Raw genomic sequence first — 16,686 nt, forward strand, 5'->3', positions numbered from 1 at the left:
CTCAGACCACGTAGAATCCAAGCGCTGAAATAAACCTGTTGGTCCTTGGGACGTCTCAATGACTGGATCGTCCATCCTTCCGCCGCAGCACCCTCGCTCAAACGTACATTCACCAAAAGACAAAGAGTCTATTCATTCTCATATCTTACACAAATAACCAGGCCCACCAAATACCATAGGCACATCATAAGATGAAGCATCTACCCCAGCAGCAAACCACACCCCCCATTGAGAGCTGCAGCACCCAAGGCTTCAATCACGAAGGCCTGCGCCTGAGCCACATGGAAATACGCCGCAACACACAACACCACTAACAAAACATGCACATAATAAAACATCTCCCTCCTAGCCTTAACAGAGGAGGTCGGCCACAGTTGCACCCAGAATGCAGTACGCAGCGGCCGGACAAATAACAGGATCATGACTGCGAAGGTCAGGCCGCCGAACCCCCACTGAACGTCCGGATCTTGGATACGCTTTGCGAGCAAAGATCCGAAATCTGGATGACTGGACTGGGCGAAGAAGTTTAGATACAGTGTGGCATGCCCGGCCAATAATGGGGACATGACAATCCTGCCGAACAGGCGGTGGTATGGAGTCAGTGCTGGTTGTGAAATAGATGTCAAGACAGACATCGTGGATGGTGTGGCTGGGTTTTTGGGGTTGAGGTAGAATGCCGGGGCCATGAGAACTTGAAAAGGTAACTGGGAAAGAGCTACGTGACCCAGGGCTTTGGTGAGGTGTAGGTAGTCTGTTCGTGTGATGGTTAACTTTATATTGCTTCTTTTTCTATTGCACCGGAATTGGTGGGTGCGAATAAATATCTCTACAAGGGAAGGGGAAGGGAAAGCATCCCGGATGATATTCAATGGCTAAAAGGAAAGAGGAAACAGCCTACCAGTGCCAGATTTCCATACTGAGAGGCCTAACAGGCACACCAACCAGGTAATACAGATGGTATACTGCTTACGTGTCTCTGTCCAATTTGCAAAAGGGGGCAGATCCCACCATGACCTCTGCCTACGGCGGGTGCGGGAGCCATTCGGGGTATCAGTAGCTCGAAAGTAGTTGTTATATAGCCGTACAAGTATTATGAAAAGTAAGAACGAGCATTGCGCATAATATCCGCGAAGGTCTAGAAGTTCGCGGCGATGCTGTTTCTCCGTAGGAGAGACAGAAACAAAGTGCCAAGGCCACTGTAGTGACATCAGAAATGTAACTTGTAGATTGGAAAAAGAAGCAGAAATGGCAACAAATCCTTCATAAAAAGAAAGAAAGAAGGAAAGAAAGTGAAAGGGTGGTAGTAGAACTCAGTAACTGGTATGGCGATCCCCGACTATTTTCTTGGTTGCCTTAGTTATGCACTACTTACGAGTGGCCAGCCCCGAATCACATGATTCATTTAATACCCCTACGCAACAATACTCAATGACTGCGATATGCTTAGGTGGAGAGATTCTAGTAAAGGGGTCAGGCCTGGCATTATTGGATTTGTGCACGATTATTGAACAATGGACCAAGAAGACTCTACATTTAAAACGCCATCAAGCATTTCGTCCCAGTCAGATGCTCTGACTATTTCTAAGGTAACAAAATTGACAGTCCTCCCAAAAGTAGTGAGTGCCGTTGTATCATTTCCCACTCGCACTGAAAGGCCTTCATACAGCGTGGGAGCATCTATCTAGCTAGGTCAACAGCCTACGGTGAAGTCTGCATGACCTCGTCATTACCGCCCGCAGCAGTTGTTGCGAAGTACCTGACATCCACATCGTCGTCCCCTTGAAGCTTCTCCAAGCTGGGAATAATTCTCTGTTGGATAAGGTCCTGACTACGCGGCGATGGCGTCGCAGTCTTTCCTTCCACGTTTGCCAAAGTGCCCTCCGCTGGCAGGCGTCGCAATGTGTCAATCAACACAGCATAAGACTTGGCAACGTTGAATCGAATATTTGGGATCTCGTCAGTGACCAATCGGTCCAGAATGGGAAGAATTGAGTTCTCAATGATATCTAAAGAGACGACAGGCGCGAGTGTCTGGAGAGGATGTTAGCTGAATTTGCATTCCCATGGGGATATATCATATACGCACGGAGATCGCGAAGCAAGTTGTCATTCTGTAGAGGTAGTTCGGGTGCTGTCCCATGGCCATAACCTTCGGGATTATGGAACCCTTAGCCCAGTCAACCCCAAATACCTCCGTGAGCTTTCTCAAATTCTGCGTGGCGGCCTCTCTGATAGAGAAGACTGTGTCCCCGAGCCAGCTCATACAGAGATCGCTGAGTTGCTCGTCGAAGAACTTGACTCCCAATTGGCTGGCGAGAAGAGGGATATATTCAATGATAGCAAGACGAACACGCCATTGCTTGTCTTCTGCTAGTTGTACGATAGCGGGAAGAAGCGACTGGGACAGCAGCTCAATGCCAATAACTGCGAAATGTTAGATGATACAACTATGCCGTCAGATTCCACGCTTACCGTTGTTGACCAACTCCAGCTTCGAGATGATGTGCAAACGGACATCAGGGAACTCATCTTTGAGCATTTGGAGGAACATAGGGAGAAGGTGAGCGATAGTCCTAGGAAATAGTTGTAAGCCTCACTAGTGCATCATCCCCAAAACAGATGGTTGTACTGACTCTTCCTTTCCAAGGATCGGGGCAAGTCCGCTAATCTGAGTACCCAAAGCCGCACGCACGTGCTGGGATGGGTCCGAAACAAGGTCTTCCACGCTGGTCATTATTTCATTAAGCAGTGTCTCCCGGTCGATCAAGCTGCAGAAGCCTATCTCCAAGTTAGCCCAAGAACCATATCAAGTAAGCCGTGGAACAAATACCTGGAATTTGGCCAGCAATCGCAGTACGGACTTCAGCCTCCGTATCCTTCAAGAGTTTAACAAACGAGGGTACCATATCCCGAGTGATAACTTCTTCGTGAACAGCTTTGGCGATCTAGGAGAAAGGATTAGAACAAATAGATGCAAAATGATCATGCAATGCTTGAAGGGTATACCTTTTCATATCTGTCGGCAACCATGTATCTGACTCTCCAACTCTTATCCTCAAAGAGATTCCGTAAGGATGTCAACAAAACACCGTGGCTAGGCTGCTGCTCCTTGGGGATCTCCTCGGCGATCGAGATAAGAATATCCACTGTAAGCAAGCGAACACTGTCCTGGTCATCACTGGCCAGGTATTGGAATAGGGGTATCATTTCTTCGATGACAACTGGGGTCTTCATTTCCTTGACAAACTTCGCCAAGTTGTTGGCAGCCTGTCTTCTTACCATAGGCGTGTCATCATGTACCAGACCTCCGAAATATTGCCGGAGACTCTGCTGCAATGCTTGGCCAGACTTCTTGTATGGAATGCAATAAAGGCCCGTTGCGGAGACTTTCGAGGTGAACCAGTCGGCTTTTGACAGACGTAGGACCATAGGGATGAAAAATTCTTCAATCTGCTTCTCGGAAAGCTGCTCGCCGATCTTGTTGAGGGATTCAACAGCCTAGTGTTCTGTAAGCGCAGGATCAACGGATTCATTCTATGTTGTATCTTACCTTCTCCCTAACCAGAGGTTCCTCGATAGCCGCCAGGTTCTCAAGGGGGGAAAGGAGAACATGTCCATATTCCGGGCCACCAACATATTCTACGAAGTTGCCCAGTTCTTCGCTCAGTGCAGTCAAAACTTCATCTTCGTCCTCGACAGAATCTGTGATGGCTCGTGTTAGGTGTGCTCTGCTTTCTTAGCTGGTCCACGGATGATGACAGGAGACTGACCGTCAAGGAATGGAATGAGTTCCTCCCGGGTCCTCTCAGCTCCTAAAGCCAATGCAATGGTAGAAACGCGGTGAATAGCATTGAGACGGATGAGGACATCATCGTGCTAGAAAAGCCGGGGATTAGATCCGTCGACATTTATTCGTAGGGGCACCGCGCCATTAGGACGGAGTACCATACCTTCAACTCGTCAATAAGAACGGCGATAGGGTAGAGCTCGTCGTTTTCACCCTGACCCTCCATCTCGAATTTATTGTATTGTATGTTGTACTATCAGACAATGGAGACGATTAGAGAGGCGAGGACGTGACAGGTCCAAGTCCTCACTTTGACCACTGGTCGATCTGATATCACGCGAACGCGGCGATAATTATGGTGGGGAAGTTTCTAAGAAGCGTAGGTTGTCATATAAAGTAACGACAATGTGCGGAGGCTGCTCGAATAGGGATTAGTTTCAGCTGTCGGGAAGAATAACGGTGGTATAGGGAGGGATAGGTGGTTTGCAAGTCCCCCGGAGCGAGAGGTTTCGTGGGGTTTGGGCCGCCGCAGGACAAGTGAGCAATAATAGCAGCAGTATCATACCTCGACAATTGGACCGGTACCGAGCGAACAATCGTCTGGCGTTAGTGTCTCATAAGATATTAAAATGTTGTGGAAACAAGATAATGGAAAATAAGAACAAGGTGGGAGTATATTTGAGGGAGATTGCGAGTTGAGGGGAAGCTTTGTTCTGGAGGAATCTTGCGAAGGTGACGGTCTGCTGGTCACCGTGACTTTGGGAAAGCAATGGGGGCTTGTGGCTGGTGCAAGACGTCTTGCGCAGTTCATCTGCCGTTCCGTAATGAATTAGGAGGGGTGTAATATGTGGCGGTGCACGGAGATGTGGCTGACGCAGCGCCCGCCTTGAGGGTCAAGCCCCAAGTTACTAACGGGGAACAAAAGTGCCACGGATTTTATGACTCCTCCACCAGTGGCATAGACTCAGCGCAATCACTGAACCCCGCACACGGATACTTTTGCCGTTGGACTTCTGGGTAATTTCATCGAGTTACCTTCTGTGCGTGGGAGGCTTACTGAACCCTTTCGAGCCCCGATATCTTTATCTTGAATCGCGAATACCCAACCCCTCACCATGCCCACCATCTCGGTCGACAAGGCCGCGCTCTTCAAGGAGCTCGGACGGGAGTATGGGAAGCCCTAGCCAATTTGTTCATATCAATTGCTAATAGTCCTTCTTTGATTTCAGGTACACCACCGAGGAATTTGATGAGCTGTGCTTTGAATTCGGTATGTCGGAGTTATAGAGAGAGTAGTTTTTAGTGGGGCTCGCGCTGACTGGTTGAAACAGGCATTGAGCTCGATGAAGATGTAACGACTCTATTCTCTACCCATAACCCATCGCAATGTGGATGAACACTAAACGGAACCCTGCAGACAACAAATTCAGACCGACCAATCGTGGATGGAGTGCAGGAGCCTCCTCAGCTTAAGATCGAAATCCCAGCCAACCGGTATGCACACACTGATTTCCGAGTGATTGATATATGTTATATATTCTGAGACACCTGCAGATATGACATGCTTTGCTTCGAGGGCATTGCCCTCATGCTCAACATCTTCTTGGGTCGGAAATCGCTGCCCAACTACAGACTGGTCGAGCCCGCAAACAGTGAACTGCAGAAGATCATTGTTAAGGAGGATGTAAGTGGCTCTTAGAATTTGCCAACGTGATGAACCCAAGCTGAAGATATATGGCGAAGACTATGAAAATCCGACCTTTGGTCTCTGGTGCTATCTTGCGGAATATCAAGTTCGATAAAGCTCGCTATGAATCCTTCATCGCCCTGCAAGACAAGCTTCATCAGAATCTTGCAAGGCAAAGAACGCTCGTTTCGATCGGTACTCACGATTTGGATACGATACAAGGACCTTTCACCTACGAGGCCTTGCCTCCTAAAGATATCAATTTTATTCCTTTGAACCAGACCCAGGAAATGAACGGAGAGGAGTTGATGGCCTTCTACGAGGTATGGCTACTGCATGTGCGGTAGATTAGGATAGATGCTTACGTCTGTAACAGAAAGACAAGCACCTGGGTAAATACCTCCACATTATTCGCGACTCCCCTGTCTACCCCGTCATCTACGATTCGAAGCGGACAGTTTGCTCACTTCCTCCCATCATCAACGGCGACCATTCTAAGATCACCCTGGACACTAAGAACGTTTTCATCGAGATTACTGCCCTTGACAAGACAAAGGTTGAGATTGTCAACAGGATGATGGTTGCGATGTTTTCCCAATATACTTCGGAGCCTTTCACGTAAGACCTCCTATCACCTCTCGTCCCAAGTTCTGGTGGTCTAACCTTCTCATAGAATTGAGCCAGTTCAAATTGTCTCCGATCACAACGGCGAGACCAGAATCACGCCAGATATGTCTTCTCGTACAACCCAGGCCGAGGTCTCCTACCTTAACCAGTGCTGCGGTTTGAACCTCTCTGCAGAGGAAATCGCGAAGATCCTGACCAAGATGGCCTATACCGCTAGACCCTCCGCAGAATCCGCCGATCTGATCGACGTGGACATCCCTCCAACTCGTGCTGACGTCCTCCACCAGGCAGATATCATGGAAGATGTTGCCATTGCTTACGGCTTCAACAACCTCCCACGGTCCTTCCCAAGCAAGTCCGGTACCATCGCCCAGCCCTTACCTATCAACAAGCTCTCCGACATTGTCCGAACTGAGGCTGCAATGGCGGGCTGGTCTGAGGTCTTGCCTCTCATCCTGTGCTCCCATGACGAGAACTTCGCCTGGCTCAACCGCAAAGACGATGGTAACACTGCCGTTAAGCTGGCCAACCCCAAGACAACGGAGTTCCAAGTCGTCCGCACTAGCCTCCTGCCTGGTCTTCTGAAGACTATTCGCGAAAATAAGCACCACTCCGTTCCCATGAAGATCTTCGAGGTCAGCGACGTGGCCTTCAAGGACCTTTCGCTCGAGCGTAAGAGCCGGAACGAGAGACACTTTGCCGCCGCATGGTACGGCAAGAACAGTGGTTTCGAAGTCGTCCACGGTCTTCTGGACCGCGTCATGGCCATGCTCAAGAGTGCGTTCATCACCGGTGAGGAGGGCCTCGAGAACCCCGGTATGAGCGATTCTCAGTACTGGATCGAGGAGCTTGATGGTAAGTTCCAGTTACCGTTACCACCCTACTAACATAGACCTATTCCTAACATACATTACAGAGGCAACCTACTTCCCCGGCCACGCTGCGTCTGTCCACATGCGCATCGGCGGCAAGGAGCACGTCATCGGTGCCTTCGGTATCTTGCACCCTACGGTATTGGAGAAGTACGAACTGAAATACCCCGTCAGCACGCTGGAGCTCAACATCGAGGCTTTCCTATGAGCCATGGTCGTAGAGCGAGCGAACGTGCGTAGATTTTAGATGTTTCATGGTTCAGATATGTTTAGAAAGATAGTTGATGTCATGAATGAACATTAGAAATAACAAAATAAAAGTGATATTTGATACGAATGCTGCTATTTACATTCTAACAGGATCTATGTCAGGGTAGCATCGCAATATCGTCATTCTACAAGACTATAGATGAACGGTCACATGCGCTTGTACTCTCATGTCTACTAGATATTGGCCATGGTTTTGTTTCTCCCCGTGACTTAATAATCGTTGCACATAATGAACCGTAAATTGCTTTTTTTTATTTGCCCCCTAATTTCGTATCGGACATTATCTTTTCCTACCTAGATGTTTCACTAGGAATTCAGGAACAGAGCTGTGGGACGGGAAGACGCCTTTCCTAGCTTGCTAGCGGAGGAAGATAACCAAATGGAAGATCATGTAGTTGTTTATTTGCGTCAGGTAATGATATCAGGTAGGACGACAGGAACGAAGAAAAAAGAGCAGGGCCTAAGAAAATGAAACCAATTACTCCTGCTGGAAAGTCTCCGCACCAGCACCCTCCTGGCCTTCGGCGGCCTGCTGCTCGGCAAGGCGCTGCTGCTCGGCAGCCTGCTGGGCGGCGATAGCCTTGGCACCGTAGTCCTGGCTCATGGGCTGGAGGACGGGCTGCTCCTCCTTGGGCTCGATGATGGTGACGGAATCGGGGAGGGTCTTCTGGGGGCCGGCCTTGCCCTCGGGGTCGGAACCGCGCATGATCTTAACCTTGATACCAAGGACACCCTGGCGGAGGAGAACGTGACGGGTGGCGCTGTCGATGAAGTCCTTAGCGGGCTGACCGGAGTGGATCATGAATCCGTCCTATAGCCAGATATATGTCAGCAACGCTGTTGATTTCCTTCCCTTCATATAGCCGCCACGGCTTATCCTTCTCTTCACACCGCCCTTTTTCGCCGACAAAAACACGATCCCATGAGATATGCGAGAGAACGTACAGTGAACTTCATGGACTTAGCACGGGCAGCACGGAGCTTTCCGGAAACGACAACCTCGCAACCCTTGGCACCGCTCTCCATGATGAAACGGAGAACACCGTAGCAAGCACGACGAACGGCAAGACCGTTGAGGAGCTTGTAACGGAGGGACTCGCACTGAGCGACGGCGGAAAGACCGCGGTTCTGGACCTTGGCGGCATAGAGGGAGACGGAGTTCTCGGGGAACTTGAAGCGCTTCTGGATGAGGGAGGTGAGCTCGCGGATGCGGCGGCCCTGCTCACCGAGAACCTCCTGGGTGTGGGTGGCACGGATGACTGCAGAGAAAAAAAGAGCATCCGTTAGCATTCGTGTATGATCCTCTTCCGACTATTTTGCACCAGTAGACATCCAATTCATTCCACCTCTTTCATATTTTTATTCCTTATGAAAATTATGTTCTTCCTTCTCTCCATTGTTTTATCGCTCAATCCTTCTCCACCTCCCACAAAACAAATTGAAACAAAAAGCAATGGAATCTCAATTGGGCGACGTACTGATATCGGTGACGGTGGGAGTGACACGGACTTCAACGCCGGAGTAGCCCTCCTCAGCCAGCTCGCGCTGGAAGAACTCGTTCAGCTCGGCATAGAAGACACCGTCGGCGACGAACTTGCGGCGCTTCGAAATAGCTCCCTGGACAGCAGCCATGATTGCGTTTCTGTTGGGTGAATTAAGTTGTCGAAGAAACGGCCGAGGACGCGGTGGTTGCGGAGCACCAAAGTTGGGAAGTCGTTCAAAGGCGAAATAGTCGGCTGCCGTTCGATCAGTTTTGAACAGTCGGCCTTTAGTGGGGTTTCTGCCGTTTAGGGTTTCCCCTTCCCAATTCTGTGATAGGGTTAACCCTGGCCCGTCGCTTGTGCCCCTTCCATTTTTGGACCTAGCCTGCCTGGCCCGTCCAGTGGCCTCAGGCACTGAAATTTATGGGCCCCTACAATCGAACCTTAACCACTTTAGGCAACGAGCTCTCCATCCATGGATGCCAGGGTCCCATACTAAGAACATACATAGTACTAGAGTCTGTGTCAGCTAGACACTTTTCATCTTGCTATGCTCACATTGTCGATCAATCCAGCGCGAATCATGAAATCATGGGTTTACCGTTCCCCTTGCTGTATCTCTTTCTGTCTAGTACTCATACCGAAGAACAAACAATTGACAGGCCAAGCACACAATCATGCACACATTCATAAGCGAAGATTTATGCCCGTGGCATCCGGATCGATAATCCTGCCAGCTCTCGTAGATACACCGATTCATAAATATGGCCTAATACCAAACAGTTTTCCATTTCTTTTTCTTTTCTTTCTTTTTTTTTTTCGTTTTACTCGTTCATTGCATCTCAACTTCAAGCTGACCCATGTTTTGGGGGTCTTGCCCATTCTCCCTGGGCTTGGAGAAAGCCAAACTCGAGATTCCCGACGTGACGGCTGCCATGCCAGCTGAGGCAGCATTGTGAGCCCCTTTCATACCGGTGCTACCGGTCACAGCATCCTGAGCTGTCTCAATGCCAGCTAGCACCGGTGATCGTTCCATATTAATGTTCTCACGTTGCGTAGGAGGAGATCCAGTCGAACGAATACCGTTCATTTCCACATCCGTTCGACCAAATGCCTCACTCCACCACCGGACTTCACTGAGCCGTGGGAATATGAGGCGTTCTTTCCCCCGCTTATGATCATCAATATGGGGATCGTATTTCGCGTTCAGAAATTGTTCTTTCCGGGCGAGGAAATAATCCCATACACTCCGGGTACGCTCCTTCGCTTTCGACTCCACACGCTCTTTTTCACTGTTATAAAGAAATGTGCCGTACTGGCACGAGTAAAGATGATATAGCAGCCGGCGTAAGAACCGCTCGTTGAATTCGAACCGTGTCGGGTATTGGTACAGCAGTTGATAGGTGGCATCGAGGAATTGATGAAACACTGGACTAGTCTCTTTCACCTTCGTCACCTCCTTTTCGGGGGCAGCCGACCTTGGAGCGGAGCTGAGTTTCTTGGTACCAGGAGTATCTGAATCGTAGCTTTGCATTTCTCCATCGGACTCCGGAAGAGAGTCACGACTTGTGTTATCTCGGTTGAAGAACCCCTTGGCACTTAGGAATGCATTCTCGATAGCTTTGCCCGCACCGCCGGCCTCCCCGAAGCCACGATTGGAATCACCTCCGATCCTTTCATTCTCTATCTGGAACCACTTTTCACTGTTCAAGGGTCCAGAGCGGTGCCGAAACATGTGCCCAAAGGAAAGCCAATCCTTTTCCACCAGCACCATGAAGCCCTCCATCGTACGATAATAGGGGTCAAGACATATCTGACTTAAAGCGCTAAGCTGTCCGGTCCGGTCCCACCCATCCGAGCAATGTATCAATACGTGTGAGTGTTGGAGGCCAACTTGGCGGGCAATCAAGCCCGCGCCGTCTAAAATTCCAGTAATATGCTTTAACCACCCACTGCGCGTAAGCTGGTCTCTATTTGGTCCTAGAGGGGTGACATCCGAGTCCTTCAAAGCATCAATCACCTTATTCAAAGAGTCCCTCATAACGTGAATGTTGTCAATTCCGAGATATGCTTTGGTTGCAAATTTGTAATTGTCCATATTTTCCGAGCCGAGACCAACAGCCTGCATCGCAAATGCATTTACCGTCGGTCGTGCATCAACGATCAAGTTGTGTTGTTGTGCACCATATATCTGATGCTTGCCATCCGAGTCGCTGTGGAATGAAGTTAACAGCTCATCCTCCAAGTCTTCCGCCCTGGTCAAATCAGTCACGGCCTCATCATTCGCATCACCTTGTGTTGAACCAGAAGATTCTCGATCTAGATGCGCAGGGCTGAAATTTGCTAGCGGTCTCTCGGAACGAGATGTTGAGAAAATCGCAGCTAATAACTTCTCGTCCTGAATGCTCCGATTTTGACGCACACCCACCAGGGGTTGTGAGCTTCTTGTGATTGAGCAGTTGTTAACGGGATGAAGATATGTCAACACGGGCACTCTTGCCCTAGACCTATATCGCCCCGCATAGTTAAGCGTATTATCAGAAATGGAGGACGGAACCGGCAAGAGCGCAGGATACGTCGGGGAGAACTAAATCCGTCCACGTTAGCCACATTATCGAACCCACCACACGTGTAGGTTATTACCGTATAGTCCGTATTGATCCGAGAGATACGCCAGCCATGGTTATCCCGGTCTACTCCCTGTCTTGCCCACTCTTTCAGGGGGTCGTATAGCTCCCAACCGTTGAGCTCCCGCTCGGGAGGTGGTGGCTGGTAAGTGAAGGCGTAGAGTTTCTCGATCCGCCCAACCTTGCATGTCCACTGCTTTATACTCTCATAAACATCACGGCCTTTCGTCTCGCTGGCGAAATAGAAGCAAACGAATGCAAAGTCACGGCAACGCAAACGGATCGACGATGGTTGGCGGGAAGCAGCCGGAGCGGGGCGGAAGGTACAGAAAGAGATGATAGGATAAGTGATCCAAAGCTCTCTCGGTCTGATCGGCGTAGCAGAAGGTTTCGCACTGTCCGGCAGCGACGGGGTATGGGAGAAGATGATATGATGAGGGGTGAGGTGGAGGGTGCCAACAACCTGTTCACCACGACGCGCCAAGGTCACATCTTCAACCTGCAATCACGGATGAGGAGAATGTCAGGATATCCCGTCTCGAAACTTGAAGCATAAGCGGCAGTCGGCAAACCTTAGCGACCCGTGTTCTCTCCATGTCTTTGTTGTTTGCTATATCCGCATAAGCTTCATGACTGGGCGTCGAGGGGAACAAATTGGCACTGGCGCTGTACAGGAGGGAGCCGCCTGTAGTTGACAAGTCCCTTTTGGGCCGGGGGGGAGGAAAGAAGAGTTTAATGAAGTCAGAAAAGAAGGTGTAAACCAAGGAAAAGTAGGGCTTTGGCACGAACTTGCGTGGACCCTTGGGAAAGTGACAATTCAATTTGGGCCAACGGGACGGATTTGGGACTTGAAAATGCGGAGCCCCTCGCCTAGTGACCTTTTACGTCAAGGCCTAACCTTAATCACAATAAATTAGCCCCCGTCATTCAATTTATATCCTATGTTATATTTAGACCACACTCTATAGATCCCATCCTTTACACGGTCTACCTACACAGCATATTGCTTTCTTCTTTTCTATTTTTTTTCTTCTTTTTTTTCTGATATCGGGAAATCGCCCAAATGATTTCATATAATGTATTTGTTTGCAACGAATTTCCCCCTTTAGGCATCTCATAACTAGACATCACCAAGCCATGATGCAGAGGCACCTTGTCCAGATCCGGTGAGATCCCAAAACGTTCCAAATAGGGCTGCACTCCACTCGCAGCCAGTACCCCCACTCGGCAATTCAGCAGCACTCGAGATTGCCTCTTCTACGGGTTGAATTGTCGCGTTGACGTGAGTCCCCATAGGGAAGGGCTGTTCAGTGCTAGGATTGGACTCTGCTGTCCGAAACCCTGTCACAGGTGGTAAGGGTGCGTGAGCAGCAGCTTCCACGTTAGATGGCTGGTTAGCCCCGGTATTTGTTGTCCGCTGGGCTCTGGTGGACGAGATATTGTATAGTCTGATCGCAGGCCCAAGATCAAACCGTTCAGGTGTTGTGATATGATCCGGTTGCGTCGCTCGTGGCAATTGAGGGATTGTCTGCCTTCTACCTCGTGCGGTGAAAGCTTGGAATCGAAGTTTCTCAATAAGTCTCCAGCGGCGATCACGATAGTTATCTGATTCACTTTTCCAGTGGCGGTAGATCTCGTCGACAGTTTTCCACACCGCATCAGACTGCTCCTCTGGAGGTGCAATACAGCGATGGAGCAGGAGATAAGCCAGTGAATCCCATTCGACATAGGTCTGAAAAAGCCAGAGCCATCTGTTGCCTTTCTCGTAATTTCGGGGCGTTTGGGCGTACTGTAGGACTTCCTCGCAAGTCCTCCGGTAATTTGTTTGCATACGCATGCCCGGAGTTTGATCCCTCCGTAGCCTGCATACTGACAATTTTAATTTCACCAAGATCAGACGAGTGGAGGCAGTGGTGATAAAGTCAAGTGGAACTTCTTTGTCGCAATACGACAAATACTGTTTCTCTATACGCTCCTTGAATTGCTCTATTGCCTCACACTTCTGCGCCTCGCTCAAGACTGGGTATGAGTTAATGCGGCAGAATTTGTCTGAAAATGCCACTCTTCGCGCAAAATGGCTCCCTTCAAGCCGGACCAGCGTAAAGGTCATCTCGGTTCTTCCAGATTGACCTTGATGCAGTTCGCTCATGTTGGGTTCCAGGGTGGTGTCGTTGATGTTCAACGGCAATTTGGTATTGAAGGCTGATTCGGGGATCGTTGGTTCAGAGCCATGGTCCTCTGCTGTCCGGACATCCAAAGTGCAGATCTGCCACCAGAGCCGGCGACGCATTTCCACCTCGAAAGGAGATAGACCTAGACTAGCTCCATCGTAATGGAGACCAATCTTCATGGCAGTTCCAATGGCAACGCCTATAAGCGTGCATACGTTGGGTCCACTCTCGTCCTTTCTGCCGCAGATCTAAATAAAATACTTAGGTTCTGTTTTGGTTTATTCATGGATGTATAACTACCAGATAGAGAGCAAATGCCTGCAGGACCGTCAAATCCAGAGACCTGAGGAAGTTTGCGCGCGAAAAGGCCTGCTCGACTCCCGTTCGATACCTTATTCAATCAGCGAAGGCATCGTCCCATGAGAAACATACATACCGCGTTAGTAGTACGGCTTTGTCCTCATCAAACTCCTCACGACACTCTGCCGCCGACATGGTCACTATGGTAGAGTAATAAATTGCAAAGATCAAGCATTCTGTAGGAGCATTGAGGTTAGATCGGCCTCGAATGACACTCATAACCTGCCGTTGCACGGTTGGGGCATGGAAAACTTTTAGCACGGGATCTACCACATCCAGGTAGGTCTGCCAGATGAGCGCGATTACAGATGGAGAAGGATGAAGGGTTTCTAGCGTTGGTGAAGGGTCCGGCCTGAGAGGAAAGGACTGCCAAAGTTGCCCATAGTTGGGTGAAGTAGGATGGGAAGCACCAGTCCAGCCGGAGGTACGCCGATCTTGTTCGATTTCCTACTACTGTCTTAGTAACTAGCTTACTGGCCATGGACTTTCTACAGTTCACTTTAAACAGCAAAAGGCGAGCTTACAGGCCTCGAGGGATCATGTTCCTGACCGGACAATGAAGGATTCATATGCAGGAGTTGTTTGATCTGCGCGAGACTTTGTTCGAGGGACTGGAACTTGCTTTCTATGCTTTCCACCCGTGTCACCAGGTCACTAGTACCCACAGAATGATTCGCATTTCCACCTGTTTTGGGTTGAGGGTATGTGCAGTGAACATGCGTCCGGACGCAGTATGCACAGGGCATGGATCGGTCGCATTTGATCTTACGCCGGCGGCACTCAAGACAGGACCGTCCTGACGCAATCACCTGGCGGGGCATGGGTTGCTGCTGTTTGTTGAAGCTGAGTGGGATGAGGAATGGAAGTACTACTACTAGTAGTAGTATAAATTTAATGGCACAGGTCCCGAGAGGAGCTGCTCTGATTGGCTACAGCGGAGGAACGGAGGACAAGTCCGCATGTAAGCATCACATCCATTTGTCATCGCAAGAACTAACTAGTAATACTGTTGCTGATTCTATACTGACCATGCTGTATAGAAAAGAAAATGCCTCACTGGAGTGCCCAGCCTCGTACATATAAAGATGCTGTCCTTGCCACGGCGTCAGCAGTTCTCAATACACAAAACAGAGACATCGCCACAAACGGCCCGTGATACTATTCAATCCGCAATTGCTCGCTTGCTCTAAGCTCAATTCTTCCCTCATATCCTACTACAATGGCTGGATACAAGAACATCGTTCTCATTGGTGTATGTAAAATTTTATCTTCGCATTTCACCCCCAAACTCACACCTCGAATTAGGCTAGCGGTGATATTGGCAAGATCATCCTTGATAGCCTTGTTGCATCTTCCAGCTTTAACATTACCATCGTGTCTCGCAAGGAGAGTAAGGCTAGCTTCCCTACCGGTATCACTGTCCGCAAGAGCGATTTCTCAGACGCCGACCTTGAGGCTGCCTTCAATAGCCAAGACGCCATCATCTCGGCTGTAGGTGCCGCAGCATTTGGTGAGCAGAAGAAGATTGTCGATGCTGCAGTTCGGTCTGGTGTTCAACGATTCATTCCCTCTGAGTTTTCCTCCAACAGCCAGAACGAGGCTGTCCTGAAATTGGCTCCCTTCTTTAGCCAGAAGAAGGAAATCATCGAGTACTTGAAGACTAAGCAATCCGATGGCCTATCGTGGACTGCCATCGCCACTTCAGGTTTGCTCGATTAGGTAAGTGACCTCTTTACCCTACCTTTTCCTACCGAGAAATATGACTCATTCGGTTTACCAGGGCCTTGTAAATGGCTTCCTTGAATTTGACGTCGCACAGCGTACTGCAACAATCTGGGATGGCGGTAACCAGAGCTTCACCCTTACCAATGAGAAGCAGCTTGGCCAAGCAGTCGTTTCAGTGTTACAGCACCCCCAAGAGACCAGTAACAGACACCTCTACATCGCGTCTGTTGAAACCACCCAGAACGAGATCCTGGCTGCATTGGAAGAAGCAACAGCGGCTAAATGGTCCGTGAAAGCAACCACCACCGAGGACCAGGTAGGTGAAGGATTCAAGAAACTCGGTGCTGGCGACTTCAGTGGTGCATTCCACCTGGTCCGCGCCACCTGTTATGGTAATACCCTAGGCGTGCAGGCTAATTATGCCAAGGACCTGACCTTGGCCAACGATGTGCTGGGGTTGAAGTTGGAATCGGTTCGGGATACTGTCAAGCGTATCGTTGCACGATAATGTGTGGGCTCAATTGATTGGTTTCATTGTATGCCTGTAATATTTCAATACTATCCAAGGACCTAAGACTTTAGTATTTGTTTTTCCATAAATTGAGTGTCATAAGGAATCTAGCATTGACCTAATACGTATATTTGGCGGTCTTCTCGCCAAGTGTCGAAATGTCGTCGGTGTTAATTTTTCAGGGTTCTTAACTATACATATTTCTAGTTAGGGACTAGAACATACAAAGTTTCTTCACACACACACACACACACAGAGAGAGAGAGAGACATTAGTTACTATGCGCATTGTGTTGTTAGTAAGCTGAAAGTGTTCATAATTCAAAGATGACATCATTGATATATTTACAAATCCGTCTCATTCCTTGAAGATGTACTCACAGCTTGGAACATCAACCAGTCCTGCAATACAGAGTCCAGAAGCTATATGTTGCCTGTGATGGACTACCTCTTCCAATAGATACTGCCAACTACTTTTAAACGTTCCTTTGAGGCCATTGGTCACAAGTGTTGCTTCCCATGCATTTAGATTTAGTTACTATTTGGCTCTGCATCAACATTTTCAGATT

The 16,686-nt window shown here is 49.1% G+C and overlaps 7 protein-coding genes across 7 annotated transcripts; 2 read left to right on the top strand and 5 right to left on the bottom strand.

Annotated features, from left to right (window-relative positions):
• Window position 1: 1 nt before the first annotated feature.
• On the bottom strand, window positions 2–1,308 carry BDV38DRAFT_262259 (putative metalloreductase Fre8). The gene is made up of 2 exons (XM_032056089.1): window positions 899–1,308; window positions 2–751 (listed from the first exon to the last, which is right to left on the bottom strand). Exons 1-2 carry the CDS (start codon window positions 1,206–1,208, stop codon window positions 201–203), a joined length of 861 nt encoding a protein of 286 aa, XP_031908128.1. The 5' UTR covers window positions 1,209–1,308; the 3' UTR covers window positions 2–200.
• A 48-nt stretch (window positions 1,309–1,356) lies between these two features.
• On the bottom strand, window positions 1,357–4,544 carry BDV38DRAFT_262264 (protein phosphatase 2A structural subunit TPD3). Its single transcript, XM_032056090.1, has 10 exons — window positions 4,353–4,544; window positions 3,951–4,203; window positions 3,771–3,876; window positions 3,551–3,702; window positions 3,007–3,498; window positions 2,831–2,945; window positions 2,634–2,778; window positions 2,473–2,573; window positions 2,087–2,424; window positions 1,357–2,031 (listed from the first exon to the last, which is right to left on the bottom strand). The coding sequence occupies exons 2-10, from the start codon at window positions 4,011–4,013 to the stop codon at window positions 1,699–1,701; spliced, it is 1,845 nt and encodes a 614-aa protein (XP_031908129.1). The 5' UTR covers window positions 4,014–4,203; window positions 4,353–4,544; the 3' UTR covers window positions 1,357–1,698.
• Window positions 4,545–4,733: 189 nt separating this feature from the next.
• BDV38DRAFT_262265 (phenylalanine--tRNA ligase subunit beta) lies at window positions 4,734–7,272 on the top strand. Its single transcript, XM_032056091.1, has 9 exons — window positions 4,734–4,955; window positions 5,017–5,057; window positions 5,119–5,138; window positions 5,205–5,281; window positions 5,342–5,471; window positions 5,531–5,797; window positions 5,851–6,092; window positions 6,148–6,956; window positions 7,018–7,272. The coding sequence occupies exons 1-9, from the start codon at window positions 4,903–4,905 to the stop codon at window positions 7,179–7,181; spliced, it is 1,803 nt and encodes a 600-aa protein (XP_031908130.1). The 5' UTR covers window positions 4,734–4,902; the 3' UTR covers window positions 7,182–7,272.
• Window positions 7,273–7,344: 72 nt separating this feature from the next.
• On the bottom strand, window positions 7,345–9,024 carry BDV38DRAFT_262271 (40S ribosomal protein uS3). Its single transcript, XM_032056092.1, has 3 exons — window positions 8,722–9,024; window positions 8,189–8,502; window positions 7,345–8,054 (listed from the first exon to the last, which is right to left on the bottom strand). Exons 1-3 carry the CDS (start codon window positions 8,873–8,875, stop codon window positions 7,722–7,724), a joined length of 801 nt encoding a protein of 266 aa, XP_031908131.1. The 5' UTR covers window positions 8,876–9,024; the 3' UTR covers window positions 7,345–7,721.
• Window position 9,025: 1 nt separating this feature from the next.
• On the bottom strand, window positions 9,026–12,219 carry BDV38DRAFT_262274 (phosphatidylinositol-3-phosphatase YMR1). The gene is made up of 3 exons (XM_032056093.1): window positions 11,924–12,219; window positions 11,368–11,850; window positions 9,026–11,311 (listed from the first exon to the last, which is right to left on the bottom strand). The coding sequence occupies exons 1-3, from the start codon at window positions 11,945–11,947 to the stop codon at window positions 9,557–9,559; spliced, it is 2,262 nt and encodes a 753-aa protein (XP_031908132.1). The 5' UTR covers window positions 11,948–12,219; the 3' UTR covers window positions 9,026–9,556.
• A 252-nt stretch (window positions 12,220–12,471) lies between these two features.
• BDV38DRAFT_275405 (fungal specific transcription factor domain-containing protein) lies at window positions 12,472–14,017 on the bottom strand (the record flags this gene model as incomplete). The annotated part of the gene is made up of 2 exons (XM_032058020.1): window positions 12,472–13,770; window positions 13,955–14,017. 2 exons carry the CDS (start codon window positions 14,015–14,017, stop codon window positions 12,472–12,474), a joined length of 1,362 nt encoding a protein of 453 aa, XP_031908133.1.
• A 1,084-nt stretch (window positions 14,018–15,101) lies between these two features.
• Window positions 15,102–16,115, top strand: BDV38DRAFT_275406 (aromatic alcohol reductase; the record flags this gene model as incomplete). The annotated part of the gene is made up of 3 exons (XM_032058021.1): window positions 15,102–15,134; window positions 15,188–15,564; window positions 15,638–16,115. The coding sequence occupies 3 exons, from the start codon at window positions 15,102–15,104 to the stop codon at window positions 16,113–16,115; spliced, it is 888 nt and encodes a 295-aa protein (XP_031908134.1).
• Between the last annotated feature and the right edge of the window lie 571 nt (window positions 16,116–16,686).

The sequence above is a fragment of the Aspergillus pseudotamarii genome (assembly GCF_009193445.1).
Source record: "Aspergillus pseudotamarii strain CBS 117625 unplaced genomic scaffold BDV38scaffold_91, whole genome shotgun sequence".
Taxonomy (NCBI): domain Eukaryota; kingdom Fungi; phylum Ascomycota; class Eurotiomycetes; order Eurotiales; family Aspergillaceae; genus Aspergillus; species Aspergillus pseudotamarii.

Excerpts from the sequence above, each read along its gene's own strand:
- BDV38DRAFT_262271 (XM_032056092.1), bottom strand. The coding sequence starts at position 8,875 with ATGGCTGCTGTCCAGGGAGCTATTTCGAAGCGCCGCAAGTTCGTCGCC. Across the intron at positions 8,503-8,721 it reads TCCCACCGTCACCGATATCA|TCATCCGTGCCACCCACACC; the intron begins GTACGTCGCCCA and ends TTTTCTCTGCAG. Across the intron at positions 8,055-8,188 it reads CTAAGTCCATGAAGTTCACT|GACGGATTCATGATCCACTC; the intron begins GTACGTTCTCTC and ends ATCTGGCTATAG.
- BDV38DRAFT_262274 (XM_032056093.1), bottom strand. The coding sequence starts at position 11,947 with ATGGAGAGAACACGGGTCGCTAAG. Across the intron at positions 11,851-11,923 it reads AGAGAACACGGGTCGCTAAG|GTTGAAGATGTGACCTTGGC; the intron begins GTTTGCCGACTG and ends CCGTGATTGCAG. Across the intron at positions 11,312-11,367 it reads GGATCAATACGGACTATACG|TTCTCCCCGACGTATCCTGC; the intron begins GTAATAACCTAC and ends GGACGGATTTAG.
- BDV38DRAFT_262264 (XM_032056090.1), bottom strand. The coding sequence starts at position 4,013 with ATGGAGGGTCAGGGTGAAAACGACGAGCTCTACCCTATCGCCGTTCTT. Across the intron at positions 2,779-2,830 it reads GATTGCTGGCCAAATTCCAG|GCTTCTGCAGCTTGATCGAC; the intron begins GTATTTGTTCCA and ends ACTTGGAGATAG. Across the intron at positions 2,032-2,086 it reads CAACTTGCTTCGCGATCTCC|ACACTCGCGCCTGTCGTCTC; the intron begins GTGCGTATATGA and ends CATCCTCTCCAG.
- BDV38DRAFT_262259 (XM_032056089.1), bottom strand. The coding sequence starts at position 1,208 with ATGTCACTACAGTGGCCTTGGCACTTTGTTTCTGTCTCTCCTACGGAG. Across the intron at positions 752-898 it reads AGTATGGAAATCTGGCACTG|ACTACCTACACCTCACCAAA; the intron begins GTAGGCTGTTTC and ends TCACACGAACAG.
- BDV38DRAFT_262265 (XM_032056091.1), top strand. The coding sequence starts at position 4,903 with ATGCCCACCATCTCGGTCGACAAGGCCGCGCTCTTCAAGGAGCTCGGA. Across the intron at positions 4,956-5,016 it reads TTCAAGGAGCTCGGACGGGA|GTACACCACCGAGGAATTTG; the intron begins GTATGGGAAGCC and ends CTTTGATTTCAG. Across the intron at positions 6,957-7,017 it reads CTGGATCGAGGAGCTTGATG|AGGCAACCTACTTCCCCGGC; the intron begins GTAAGTTCCAGT and ends CATACATTACAG.